General features: G+C 54.0%; 2 protein-coding genes across 8 annotated transcripts in view; one reads left to right on the forward strand and one right to left on the reverse strand.

Moving 5' to 3' along the window:
• Nucleotides 1-351: 351 nt before the first annotated feature.
• On the reverse strand, nucleotides 352-13,398 carry FAM78A (family with sequence similarity 78 member A). Its single transcript, XM_005442054.4, has 2 exons — nucleotides 11,977-13,398; nucleotides 352-3,978 (listed from the first exon to the last, which is right to left on the reverse strand). The coding sequence occupies exons 1-2, from the start codon at nucleotides 12,237-12,239 to the stop codon at nucleotides 3,450-3,452; spliced, it is 792 nt and encodes a 263-aa protein (XP_005442111.1). The 5' UTR covers nucleotides 12,240-13,398; the 3' UTR covers nucleotides 352-3,449.
• Nucleotides 3,986-13,912, forward strand: part of PLPP7 (phospholipid phosphatase 7 (inactive)) — a 28,671-nt gene continuing 18,744 nt past the window's right edge. For 2 of the 7 annotated variants that reach the window (XR_008733834.1, XM_055720329.1), the window contains exon 1: nucleotides 3,986-10,346. Coding sequence is in view for 4 of the 7 variants with exons in the window: in XM_055720329.1 (XP_055576304.1) it covers nucleotides 10,227-10,346 (120 nt within the window). In the remaining 3 variants the exon portion in view is untranslated. Of the gene's footprint in view, nucleotides 10,347-13,448; nucleotides 13,892-13,912 lie in introns of those variants that run through there. The other 5 variants (XM_055720331.1, XM_055720333.1, XM_055720330.1 and 2 more) reach the window with 5 other exon arrangements.

Below are 13,912 nucleotides of genomic sequence, written 5' to 3' on the forward strand. Positions count from 1 at the left end.
AGAGCTGAGCATCACCGATGGGAGAGGTGAAGCAGAGACGGCTCACGTACACCAGCACCCCACGTTGGTGCCCCCGCCACCTCCCCAGCAAATCCTTCGTGCACTCCTGGTTCTGCAAAAAGCTGCCAAAGAAGGAGCTTTATTTACCTCTGCTTATTTACCACCTTCCTCTGTGCAGGATGCCCCAGGTCCCCAGACATTTAAGTCCCCCTTGGGACCCTGTCAATCCCCGTTCTAACCACCTGGCCATTAACCAGCCGTATTGATAGTGATGTCTATAGCACCTGTTACTCCCAGCCACCCGTCCTTTTATATTCAATCTGTCCCTGTCAGTTTTGTAATGAAGCAGCATTGGAAAAACATCACATTTAATTACAACGCATGAAATCTCAGAAGAGGCAGCATCACTTTTCTCTGCTGTGTCTGGTGATGCGAATGGAGGTGGAGGGGCACGTTTCAACCTAGGCACGGGATAAAGGCATTCTTTGGGAAGGGAGAAGTCCATGCAAAGCCGACCTCAACGTGAAATTTAAATTTTGTGTTTACTGCTTAGCTGGGTCTGTTCAGTGCAACAGGACGAATTAGCCGGGAGGTTACTATCAAATTGCATGGATGCATCCAGTCCACCAGGTAGAGGGAGCAGGAGGAACCAGATTGACTTAATGCACTGGGAGACTAAGTCCAACACAAAGCTAAGTGGAAAAGGACGTAGGTGTTCCCTGAATGTGGTTTTTGGTGACTGAGAAGAAATCTTTCCTTGGAATTCCTTCATGCAGCTAATTAAGACAACTGGGTCTGATTTTTTTGACCCATGCTGACATCAGTGAGAACTGTAAGTACTCAGCACCTGGAGACAAAGTGAATACCAGACATAAATACCCCTGCTGCTCCCGCCCACGGGGCTGCCCAGAAGAGCATCTAAGTGGCAGCCGAGATGCGTGCAAGCGTTAACAGCTATTCACCCGCAGCTCACATTTTGTCCTCTTCTGCATGTATTGCCTAGGAGAAAATACAGACAAGTCCCAAAGGGCTGTGCCAGTAGAGCTATAGTTAGGATCTGAATCCAGCTAAGAAAATGGATTTTAATACAGAGGGTGACTGTGCAAGTCAAAGTCTCCCTAGCTTCATCCTTTATAGTCCCAAAGCCTAGATTCAGGCAACCTTTGGCTCATGGATTTGGGGTTGATCCAGTCTGTGTGTTTGCAGGCTGCTGGTAATGCTGGGCTTCCCACCTCCGAGATCTCGCTGCCCGTTGAAGAGAGCAGCTCCATGGCCGAGCATCTCTGCAAACCGGTGCGTGCAGGCAGGCGGTCTCCCCTGGGAAGGGGGTTATAGTTGCAGGGACCAAGGCTGCTTGTTTGCTGGTTTGAGACTGTCACGGGGGCAGGGGCATATCTTCTGGGCGTGCTTGCCCCAGGTGGTTGTGGTGAACCCGTTGTAGAAGTTGATGGTGTGGCTCTGGAGAAGTGGGGAAGGAGGATTTCCTGCCGGTAACGTCCTGCGTGGAAGGTGCAGCTGGCGACAGCAGCCAGGTGGTGCCTCTCGGAGGGGAGAGTGAGCTTCGGGTGTGCGGCCGTGAGACCTGCTCGGGCCGGCTCAGCAGGGCCAGGCTTGTACCTGGCACGCCCAGCTCTCCCAGCCCTACCTCTTGAGGCAAACTGTTAACCAGGGGAAGAAACGTTATCTAGGGGAAAGAGCTGCAGGGGGAAGGGGAAGGGATCTGCCCCAGGCCATGTGCTGGAAGGAAGCAGATCCTCCGCTCCCAGTCCTGCCACCCCCGGACTGCATGCCAGCCCAGATGCCACCTCTGCTGCAGAACCTTCTCTGCCTGCAAACCTGCCCCTCGTCGCAAACGGCGCCTCCGTGCCGCCTCCCCCCGCAGAACCGCCGCTGCTCGTAGCTGAACCCATCCGGGCCTTGTTAAATCCTACTGGTTCCACCTCCTGCCCCGGGCGCCCTGTCCTCCCTGGAGGACCTACACCCAAGGGTGGGGGGCTGCCCTTGCACCTTCTCACGCGTTACCCCTCGATACGTAGGTGTTGGTGCCATGGCCGGACAGGCTCGGTGTCATGGTCCTGCCGGTCGTGTAGATCGTGAGGTCATTTGGAAGAAAATCATCTACTAACCCCAACATGATTTTTTTTTTCATGGGAAGAAGAGGTTTTCATAGCTTTTGCTTCCAGTGTTTGCTAGGAACGGGTGCCTGTTATTTTCTGACATGGCTGTTCCTGAATTACGGATATTGCTGGGTAGACTTGGTAGGTGAGATCTGCCCTCGCTGACACCCATGCATCTCCAGTGACTTCAGTAGGATCCCTTTTATATTCTGCTGCTCTTACAGCACCATCGTTTGGACTTCATGGGAAACGGGGCAACAGAGCTTCCCCCGCCAGCCGGGGCGCGGGCGCCGGCTCTGACGCCAGCAGGAGGTGAGGCTGGGGATGGCAGGGCAAACACCTGCCTGTCCTAAAGACAAACCCATCCCCACCTCTCCGTTTATGCTGACTCCCAGGGCCACGATTCCAGCTGTGAGACTATCCCACAGTGCTAACGGGAGGCTGGGATCACCCAGTGTAAGCAGCGCAAGCTTGCTCGCTACCCCCTTCTGCAAAGCAGGGAGATGGCCCAGGAGCTCCCGCTCCAGACATCCTACAGCAGGGTTGTTATTTGCATTGCTTTGAAACTGAGATTGTTTCCACGCTTCCTTGTTCCAGGTTTTAAAACCAGGAAGATTTTCTTCTTCCCATTTGGTGCCCTTCTCATCCATCAGCCCATGACACACTGACAATCTATGCCTTGTTCCAAAACTTTCTCCTAAAAATTCTGTAGAAAGGACATTCTGCCTGGTGGTGGTTTTGTTGGTTTTTTATATTTTTTTTTTTTCAAACATAGCTTTAAGGCAAAAGTTTGGCAATGCAAAGCAAAGTCTACATAAGGCCGCATGACTTGGATTTGCAACTCAGAACCTTACAGCTTCAAAAAAAATATATCCTTATCTTAAATAGTCAACTTTTTGCTCCAGGATCTTGTTTTGTTCTCAACCAAAAAGAAAAAAAACCACCCAACTTTTAAAATCCCAAATAAAATGTTTGTGTTGTTCTGGGCAGTCTGGACAAGCTAATGAGACTAAAGTTCAAATAACTAAAGTAGGGAAGAAAAAAAAAAAAAGCTCTACGGGTAGACATCAGTGTTAATTTCTTCCCTTAGGAATCCGGTGATGAGACAGACCCCAGTCAAAGGTCTCCTCTTTAGCTTTAGCACAGTGAAATCCGTCCCGATGGGAGAAGGTAGAATGGTTGCATTTGTTGAATGAATAAAAAGTGCATTTTGATTTTGCTCAGATTATACGCGTGTGTTCTAATACCTAAGTGATTGTTTTGCTTCGGATTGTTTTTTTGTTTGTTTGTTTGTTTTTCTCTCCCTTTTGGTGCCGGGACGCCAGGTTTGTATTATCGATGTTTTGGAGGTATCACCACAAGTGGTGGTCCATCCTTTGGCCTCCACATGAGTACCTGAGCATCATTGGCATTGGGTTTGACAAGGGCACTGGGTGGTATTGGCTCATTCTTGCTAAGGACCTGGGGCTGCTCTTGAGCAGAGGGCTCCTGCAGCTTGGCACGCTGCCCCAAGGGTCTGCTGGGGTTTACCTCGATGCCCAGCCTCATGCGCCATTTGATAGTCTGCAAGGTCACCATTTCGTTGGTAGCCGTGTTGGTTGCAACCAGCCAGGTGGTGAAGCTTTGATCCCGGTGAATGCTTGTGAGTTTGGCCACGTTGCTCTCGCTGACGGGCACTGCCCACGTCACACTCGGGTAAAAGTTGTCGTTCATGCTGATGTTGAACTTGGACTCCTTCTTGGTGGGACCCACGATGGTGCAGGTTTCTGTCGTGTTTCCATACCAGGGATAGTTCACCCCATCGGAGTCGCTGATGGCCTGGATTTTACCATCCAGTAGATCTGGAAGCTCCCAACTTGACCTGCAGTAATCAACAACAAATTATGGTTAATGCATTAATTAATTAATTTGTTTAGGCACATCCTGGATGTCACGGAAGGAAAGGAAGGAGTTGTGAATGCACTCCCCCTTCAGCTTTTACTGGAATTGGTGCCTTTCATGCCACCTTGCTGAATGAGCTCATCCCTGCCGCTAAAACTGTGAATTTCCAGGAGTGATCCTGAAGGTCTGTCCTGCTGTTCACCACCACCGAGGAGCGACCACGTGGTAGGGCCGGGGCTTTCCTTGCGGGGACCGGTGCCTACCTGGAGTGGTTCAAAATACTTTGGTGTTTAGGTAAGGCTGCAAAGGGATGCTTGGGAAAGCTCCAGCCCTGCAGAAAATCCAGCACTGCAGGTACTTTTGTGTGGCTGCTTGGCTGCCTGAGTGGGGCTGAACACCAGGACCTGCTCCTGGGCTCAGCACCCCAGTGCTTGCGCCGGTGAGCACAGGGCTTGGGGCTGAGTTTCTTTCTCTCAAAAGTACAACATCTCCCGTGTCAGGCAGAGTGGGCAAGCTCAGAGCTGGTGCTGGGAGGCAGGTGACAGAAGACCTAAGGGGGGGAAGTAACATCAAGAACTTCACTGCACCATAAAGCTTCCCATGGCCCTGTTCTGCTTTTTCTTTCCAGTCCCCACCTGCAAATACTCATTTTCCCTCTGGATCAGCCACTGTCCCTCCCCGCTGTCTGCCTGGCACTGGAAGTGTAACGCAGCCTGCTGCAGCCGTGGGACGGACCCAGTTCAAAGGCTGCACGCCAGGCTCCGGACTGGGATGGTGTTACAGTAATCAGAGAAACCGAGGTCAGGCAGCTTGTAAAACTGCCTGAGCTGCTCGTCTGGGCGCTGTGTACTGTGCTTGCGAGAAGACGGGCAGAAAGGTCGGTCTTTCTAGCAAGAAAGTAAGTGCAAATGGTCTTCCGTCACCATGTAATGCTGATGCACAACTTGGATTTTTTTTTTTTTTCTATTAACTTCCAATTTAATTTTGAAGATTAGATTTGCCAGTAGAAGCAAAGTGCTGTAAATGTCTCAGAAAAAAGGTTAGCTGTTTGCAGAGTAAAGGCACTGCGATGGCATAACTGCAGGCTGTGTGCTCAGCACGTGCCAGGTGGCTCTAACATACCCCCTTGCTTACAACCCAGACCCGCTGCCACTCGGGGACGATGGCCCGGCCATCAAAGTGGCAGAAGGGGCTGCATGGTGGCAGTGGCAGCCGCAGCTCACTCCCAGGGTGACATTCACACTTGACCCTGCGGTGGGGCTGGGATGCTAGGCTCTGCACCAGTCCCCCCCAGCTCCCTGCTGTGGGCTGAGCTGTGGGACATGGAACACGGTGTATCTTGGGGGGGAGGGGAGGCAGAAGGGACACGCCGAGGCTGCCCTGGTAACTCTCCCAGCCTTTCCTAAGGCCGGTGCTGTGGCTTAAAATAGCCCCTCGGCTGAAGCAGGGGCTGCGGGCAGGCGGGGGGCACGCGGCGGCCGGCCGGCTCTGACACAGCTTCGGGACGAGCTGCTCCCCTCACAGTCTGGGACCAACGTGACCATCTCATAAGGCTGTTCTGATGGTTAATTAGTTAATGACCGTGAAGTGCCTCCATGTTGGTAACCACTGGATCGTTCAGCAGTTAGCTGTAAATGTCTGGCTGGAGCGAAAAGATACCGCGGGGGCTTTCAAGGTCTCATTTATCGTTACTCATGCGAGCAGGGGTCTGCACAAAAGTCCCCGCTGTGCCACGGCGGGCGCAGGGCTGCACCGCGTGGGAGGTGGCGGGTTTGTGGGTCGGGGGGCCTGGCAGGAGCGTGGCAGGTGAAGTGCAAGGTAGGGCATGGGCTGCTCGGGGGATGCAGGGATGCTCCGAGCAGCAGGACCAGGGGTTAGCAGCAGCCGGGGTTATGCAAGCGTGACATCTCCCCGTGCAGCGTGACATCTCCCCGTGCAGATTTATGGGCTGTTGTCAGCTACGCACGCTACGCACCGCAGCTGCAGCAATCCTCTCCTGAGCTCATAGCCAGCAGGCAGAGGGAGTCCTTTGCCTGGAAGAAAATCTGTAGCGAAGGCAGCCAAAAGGAGATCCCTGAGCAGTGCTGCGAGGACCCCCATCCACTGGGGAGGCGTTTGTACGCTCTGCTCTCTTAAACCGGAGTCATCCTGGCTCGCTGTCCCCCACGCTGTGCAGGGAGAGCTGAGCAGGGAAAGGCTCTGGGATGCTGGATGAACTCAGCCCTCGGCAGGGGATGAGTGGAGGTCACGGCTGCAGCCCCCCACCTCCTCCCCACCCCACAGCCCGGCTCTGAAATACCATCTGGGGGCTCTTCTCTCCCTTTCAGCAGATGGTTTAAGATTACTTTCCATTGAGACAGTGGCCGGTACTCAGCCTGGCTGTCACCTGGGGATGAGATGTGACAATTTCCTGGAGGTTCACTCTGTGACAGGCATGGTGCTAAGGTGCAGCCATAACATCTCTGCAGGTACAGAGGTGCCAAACTGGGACCTGAGATGCTACAAGAGGCTGATAACACTCCCCAGCTGCTCCCGCCTGCTTGGATCAGCAGCTGATGGGTGAATGGCAGGAGAATCAGGCAGAGGATGCCGAGAAACTGCAGGTCAGCTAAGACCTGCTTGTCCCTATCTCCATTCCCAGTAGGCGTATCTCACCCCAGACCAGCACAGAATTGCAGGACCTTCTCCAGATTTGCCCAGGGTTTAACCGAGAGCAAAAAGATGGAGCTGTGTCAGGGCCCGGGCTGGTCCCTGAGGGCAGGATGCTGCCTGCAGAGCCTGAGAACCCCCCCAAAGCCAAGGGGGCTGGTGAGCAGCGTGGCTGTGCTTGGGACGGCTCAGAAGTGCACCCTGCTTAAGAAAAGGCGTGGGCAGGAAGGGGGAAGAAGAAGCTGGCTTGTCTGTCTTCATGGAGCACGCTATGCCTAATTCTAGTGAGTGTGGTTAACCCTGAGGTTTCAGAAACGTCACGCTTCATCTGCACAGCCTAGTAACAAGCAGGAAAACGAGGCCCTGTGACGGTCCCATGACTGGAGCAAAAGCAGAGGCTGCACGATGGTTGCTGCTGGTGCTGGCTGCCCCTCGCCAGCTGCTATGGCAAAGCCTGTGTGCCAGCCAGGCTGGTAGCCTCTGCCTGCAGCGTCTGCCCGGGTTAAATAATATGCCAACAACTGGCCTGTTGGATGATTTCGGAAAGAATGCTGTGGAATGATCTTTGGCTGCATCAGCATCTTTCTGTGGTGGTGTCGAGCCAAGGAAAGACCAGAAAGTGCCCAGTAAACACTTTGCTGACAATAGCAGGGAAGAGGCATGAAAAGAAACCAACCTATATGGTTTCATGGATTAGCTATAGCAGATCGGCTCCAAAATCAAGAGGTTCTGGCTTGTAATACAGACAAGCTCGTTTCTGCTGCTTCTGAAACCTTCAAAGTCAGCATGGGCACCGCCACAGACTGGAGCTGCCAACAAATCTCTCTTAACAAATGTCTTCTCGCTACTTGGAGAAGGAACTTTGAGATATTTCTTGTGGCACAACTGTAGCCCTGCTGCTGACAGCCAAGCAGCTCTATGTAGGTTTTAGCCTCCCAGTCCTCGCTCAGATATATTCCTTCCTACCCTGTCACATGAAACGAAGCCCCCAGCTTATCCCGAGCCCTCCAGGGGGCTGCCCCACGGCACCAACCGAGGCAATCACCACAGCGGCCCGTGCAGCGACAGCAAGCCCAAGCACAGCAGCCCCCAGCCCTGTGCACCCAGCGGTGACACCAGCCCACCTCCTCAGACAGGCATCAGGCACTATTGCATCCTCGGCCCCAGTTCTTTGAAGCCAGCTCCTAATTAGTCACAGGCCAGATGGACTTGTGTAACCTTGTGCTTTCCAACACCTTCCTCTCCAGCAGCTCCCTAAATAAGAGACGTCCAGCTCAGGCAGACTGCGCTGGGCGCAGGTACCAGTGCCACGTGTGGGCGCAGCAAAAGCCATCTCGGTTAGTTTGCATCCCTGCTCCTACCTGTCTCCCGTTGCTGCTCTGCCTGTGCTGGGGCCTTGCGGAAAGAAAGAAAACCTGAAGAAAACCTGCTTAATTTTCAGTTGTCTTTTACAGCGCCTCTCTCACCAACTCTGGCACGTCAAAGCAAGTCCAGCCGGGGTTACAGTGCTGACCAGGAAGGGTATCCCAGATGCTGATCCCCGGTGGTGGCCACAGCCATGCTGCAGTGGTCCCTCTTCCCCCATCCTCCAGCTGCATGTTCCTGCCTCGTCTCTTGAACCGGCAGCGGTTTGATGCGTGCTGGTTCAGGGAGTAAAGCAGAAGATGGGCATGAAGGAAAAGGGGCGAATTGCCGCTGGTTTAGCTGAGCAGGCTCAAGGCAGGCTGGACAACCTAGTTAATGGGCCAAGGAGCGCGCTCACAGCACAGGGGCCGTGCCAGGGCAGTGAAACCTTTCCCTCTCAACCCCTGGAAGGGTAAATTCCCGCGGTGAACTGAGCTCCCCTCACTTCCCATGCAAAGGATAACCTGTTTTTTTCTCCTTTGGTGAATCTGGTTTTGATTGTGTTTTCCCCCTCCCCGAGGACTGGGGGTTTATTCTCTTGACAAGCTGACTTCTCGAGTTCATTGTGTCTCTGCTGCAGGGCACGGAAGATTTAATCTCGCAAGAAAGAGATGCCCAGTAAGGTAGAGTGATGATGTAATGCTGCAAGCTGCCCCATCGTGTCTCCAGGGCAGAAATATCTACCTGAAACTTCTGCAGATTCTTGGCTAATCATATTCAAACTTCAATTTATTTATCTCTGTTTTGCATATCTCCATCTGCACCACTTCTTGTACATCTCCATGGAGATGAAGAAACAAGGCTGGATAATGCCATTCCGGCATCACCCAGATGCTGACACGGGTCCCACCAGTGCTGCACAACTGGGTGCAGAAAGCAGCACCCACCCCAGGAGATCCAGCAGGGACCTGGTTCCACGGCTCCCGCAGGGGTCAGAGCTCTGTGGCCTGATCCTGATGCCTCCCATCTTTCCCTAAGGGTACAGGGTAAAACCCTGCTGGGGGGGAGGGGCAGTACCACCCTGGGGCCAAACAGGGATTTGCCCCAGTTCTGCATGGAGCAGAGCCAGGGAGCACGTCCACATCCTCATCCTGGGGGTGTTCATGTTCCCAGCACATCTACCGACTTAACATGTAAAATAATGCCAGCATTTACGTGTTAGCTGAGCTTTAATTATTTTCCTTTAGCTTTAAAAACATTGCATTTGGCCCCCAAAATTGTCAGTGCCACCCTAAACGCATATGTCAAAATTATCCCCTCTGTAGCTAACGTCCCTACAGGAGCATTATGCACAAGCTCCATCTGCTCCAGTATTTCTCAGCTGTTTCTGTCCTCAACGTAATGGCCAGCTTATACACAGCTAACAACTTCAGAGCATAAAAGTGAAAAATTAATCCGAAGCCTGCTGTAAGGATTGATGCTCCAGTGGACCAACTGATTTTTGATTATTTGGAGTTTTCTGTCTGTCTGTCACCACAGGGATTAAAAATATGTATGTTGCAGCAGTCTCGCTTCATCACGAAAAGTTGGGACGAATACTCTTGCTGGCATAAATCAATGCAGCTCTGTGGAGGTCAGCGGGGGTTACGCCGAATTACACCAGCTAAAGGCTTGGCCCGTCCTTTTGGATAGGTTTGTGTCCTGTTTCTCTCTCTAAAGGTCTTCCAAGAGCATGTTTCAATGGCATGGAAAGAGGCCTTTCCTCCCAAACACCTTTATTTATAGCTTTCAGATGGTGACGGGTCTATAGAAAGGGAGTGGAGGAGCAGACCAAATCCTGCTTTGGTTTGGGTAGCTCCTTTCTGAATATCAGTTAAATGTCAATGAACTTCTGGGGGGAAATTTCTTTGTTCCCATGATTTTCCGGCTAACAGCCCTCCTACAGAGCTGCACTGTTTGATTCTGACTACCTGTTTATGGCACTTGGCTTGTAGATGCAACTTTTTTTTGTCTCAAAGCGTTCCGGCGAGGGAAGACCATACCAAATGCTCAATTTAAACACAGGGAAACTCAGGTGCAGAGAAAGGGCGGACATGGTGAGGTTTGCAGCCCACAGCAGCACTGGCAGCACAGCTCTCTGCCCAGTCCTCTATTTTGGTGGCTGTGTGCTGTATTTATATACAGTGGGCTTTTCTGTTTTCCTTTGCAGCTGGTCGCTCAAGAGAGGATTTCTAAATGAGCTTGAGAATTACACATGCAAATCCCAAAGGCCTGGAATTGGGAACATCTGAGCAACAAATTGTCCTTGCTAAAGATGGTGTTGGAGCCAAAAAGCCTACAGATTTTGGGCCTGTTGTAAGTACTTTTAAAATCAAGATAAGCTGGTCTGCTCCCTCGCTGAGCCTCACTGCTGGTGTTTGCCAGGTGCCAGCGCGCTTCTCAAGGCATTTTCTGCTTGAGCAGAGAGGGGACGTGGGGACAGGAGGGGAGGACGGTCTCACTTAGGGCTGCTCCTCGGCATGCCCTTCCCTCTGCTCCACAGCTCACAGCATGTATTTGCTGTATGTCTGAGATGCTGAAGCCGTGTCCTCATCCGGGCTCACAGGCAGCAGGGGGGGAAGGAGGGCCAGGGTACACGGGCAGATGTTCGCGCTGTCAGGAAGGCGTCGCATCGAGTCAGTTTCTCCAGCTCTCCAGCCCTCCTCATTCACCGGTTTTTAAGCCCCGCTAGAATGACCCCTGAGGGGCAGAGCTGGCATCCCCCCGACACAGGGTACTTTGGATGAGCAGGCGGGAGGGTTGCTGAGACCTGACCTTGCCGTCCTTCCTCCCTTGCCCCCAGAGTCTGGGCAGCAGCAGCACCGCCAGCCACCAAACCATCTGCCGGCACCGCGCTCCGCGGCCAGGTTTTGTCCCCGTGGCAGGACAGACAGATTTCTGCTGCACCGGGAGGCTGCACCTGGTGCTGCCCAGCACCATGAGTTGCAGAATTGCTGTTCTGGGCAGGCGTCTGGAGATCAGGTGCCAGGGCTGACTGAGCCACGGGCCAAAGCCTGCAACAACGTTTGGTGAACAAACTGGTGGGGAACTGGGGAGAGATGAGTTTTCTCGGTAGGGGGGTGACATTTTAATTGATTCATTCCTGCCTCACTATGATTGTCTGACCGGTAACACGGGGGGGGTTTGGTGCACAAGCAGCCCCTAGATTCCCCCTACCTACACATATATCTATCTATTCCCACTCTTACATTACTCGAATGGAGGGGCAATGTGAAATTTTCACCCTGCTCCAAGGTGATGCAGAGGGTTTAATTATCAGTGGGTTAAATCCATCTTGTGCTTTCCTTGTGGGCTGCCTGCTACCGTGGGCAAAGCAAGCAGGATTCCTCCTGTGACGTTAAACGTGCTCCCAAAGCTGGTGGGCTGCCGAGCTCGCAGCCGCGGCCCACTGCAGCAGCAGGACAGCACGCTGGGGACGGCAGCATGCCACAAGTGTCAGCCCCAGGGTTGCCCTGGGGCTTGGCAACGTGCAGTTTGACCCTGTAAGGGATGGGGAGGGATGCAGGCGAGAGGGGCTGGTGAGAGGGGGAACCCCTGGTGTAAAACACCTATCGAAACAGGGGTGCCTGCGGTGGTGGGGCTGAAATCCTAGGGATTTCAGGATCTGTGGTGCTGTTCAAAAGCTGTTGTGAAATGTATGGTATTGCGCCGGGGTTCCTCCCAAAACAAGTGGGTTTTAAGCAGGGCTTGGGCACCTTCCCGTTAGAACAGAACACCCACCCCTTTAAAATGGTAGGGACAAGCTCTCCTGTATTTTAAATATGTGATAAAGTCCTGTCAAGTTTCAGAAGAGCTGTATTTTAAAGTCAAACCAACCAGATTATAATTTTTAGCTTAATCCAGTATCTCCCAGCCAGGCCATGGTCCTCCCGCTCTGCCTTCCCGCCCAGCAAACGCACCCGCGGGCGCTGTTGGAAATACTTACATTCCCTGTTCCCCATAGTGATTGTAAAATTCCATGTGGCTGCAAGCCTGGATCCAGCCCACGATCCAGGTCTCCTTCTTGGGAATGGGGGGCACCAACACTTGTGCAGAGGCTCGGAAGTGAGGGGTCCGGTAGCGCAGGACCACGCTGGAGGACTCGTCGATGCTGGTGGGAATGGGATCAATGGAGGCTTTGACTTCAATCACTGAAATACTCTCCCGGAAAACTTTGGATTTGCAGCTAATACTCTGAATACAGCCCATGGCATACCCCGAGTACAGTCCGACGCAGCTCCTAGGGTACTCCAGCAATCCTGGGGAATATTAGGCATTGAAATTATCTGGTGCTAGATCAATTACAGATCTTCTTGGTTTGTAATCTCAAAACTGATATCCATAGGATAGAAAATTCATCATGTGAAGCCTTAATCTGAGTTTCTGTCTTAGAAGTACTGCTCCTATTTTTGAGGTTAGCTGCACTTTCAGAAGCAAAAGGGCCTTTAAAATTCTCCCCCCCCCCCCCTTTTACTGACCCATTAAACCTCTGGTTCAGTCAGTCTTTGGGTTAAAAAAAAGGTCTCTGGAGTTCAATAAATAACGGTGGCGTTCTTAGCCGTCTGTTTAGTCTTTCCTTTCCTCCGATGCGGTCTGTCATTCACCGTCCAACATAGGGCTAGCCGGTATTTCCCTTTATTCTTTGGATGAAAAGCAGAATGTTGATAGACACATCTATATAAATAATGAAATAGTTTTTAGCCCCAGCTTGTCACAACCGGTGTGGATTTCCACTTCCTGACTTGCAGTTGTTCATAACTTCCTTTCGCACAAAATTACAATAATAACCGAAAGAAACGACGGGGTGAAAAATGCCAAAAGTAGCCAAATCTCCGATTTTGGAGGCTCCTCCGCCAGCGCTGTCAGGGCTTTGGGAATTATTTTTTTTTTTTTTTCTCCTTAGCAATAGCCCGAAGCGCGGCGGCGCGGTGCCGGTCGCAGCGGGCTGCGGGGCTGCGCAGCGGGGCAGGCGGCGGCGGAGCCTCCCCCGCTCCGCGCCCGGGGCCGCGCCGCTCCGCGCCCGCTCAGCGCCGCGGAACCGCCGCCCGTGACATCCCGCCGCCACGCACCGGCCCGGGGGGCGCCGGCCCCGCGGCTCCCCGTCTTCCTTCTCCTCCTCCTCCTCGGCGAGCGGCTCTCCGCAGGGTGCCCGACCGTCCTCCTCCCGCTGCCGGGGCCGGCTGCGGCTCAGCCGGCGGGGCTCATGGGCGGCCGGCGGGGCTGCCCCCCACGCGTGGGCCCCGCGCTCCCGCAGGGCGTCACAGCATCCCGCGGCGGCGGGGAGCAGCGCCCAGCACCGGCCGCGCCGCCGAGCCCCGGCGCCGCGCACCGCGCCGGGTCCCTGCGCTGCGCGGGGGCGAGGTGCGGCGGGGGGGGGGGGGGGGCGGGGGGGGGGGAGGCTCCTGCTCTCGCTTCTTTTTTTTTTTTTTTTTTTCCTTCGCCTCTTTGCTAGATGCCCGGGGAGGTGAGCGGAGCAGGATCGGTGCCTCCGCCTCCTGGCTGCCGCAAGCTTCCTCTCTCGCAATACATTCATGCATACGGGGACGGCGCCGGGTCTCAGCCTCGCTGGTGGAGCTGGGGGGCGCGGGGGGGCTCCGGCTCCGCTCCCCGCCGCAGCATCGCAAAGGCAACCGGGTCAAACTTTGGCAGAAAGTGCCCCGCGGCCCCGCGGCGCCCCCGCCCGCCCCCGCCGCCCGCCGGGTTCGGCCGCCCGACAGCGGCTGCCGCGGCCCGGCCCGCGCCCCCGGCCCCCCGCCCCCCCCCCGCGCCCTCCCCTGTATTTCGCTGTGCAACTGCAGCTGCCGAAGCTAAACCTCCTTTGCAAAAACCAGCATTTCCTCCCACGGCTCCGCGAATTGTGGGTAATGTAGTTTTGAGGGCTG

The sequence above is a fragment of the Falco cherrug genome, chromosome 9 (genome assembly GCF_023634085.1).
Source record: "Falco cherrug isolate bFalChe1 chromosome 9, bFalChe1.pri, whole genome shotgun sequence".
NCBI lineage: Eukaryota > Metazoa > Chordata > Aves > Falconiformes > Falconidae > Falco > Falco cherrug.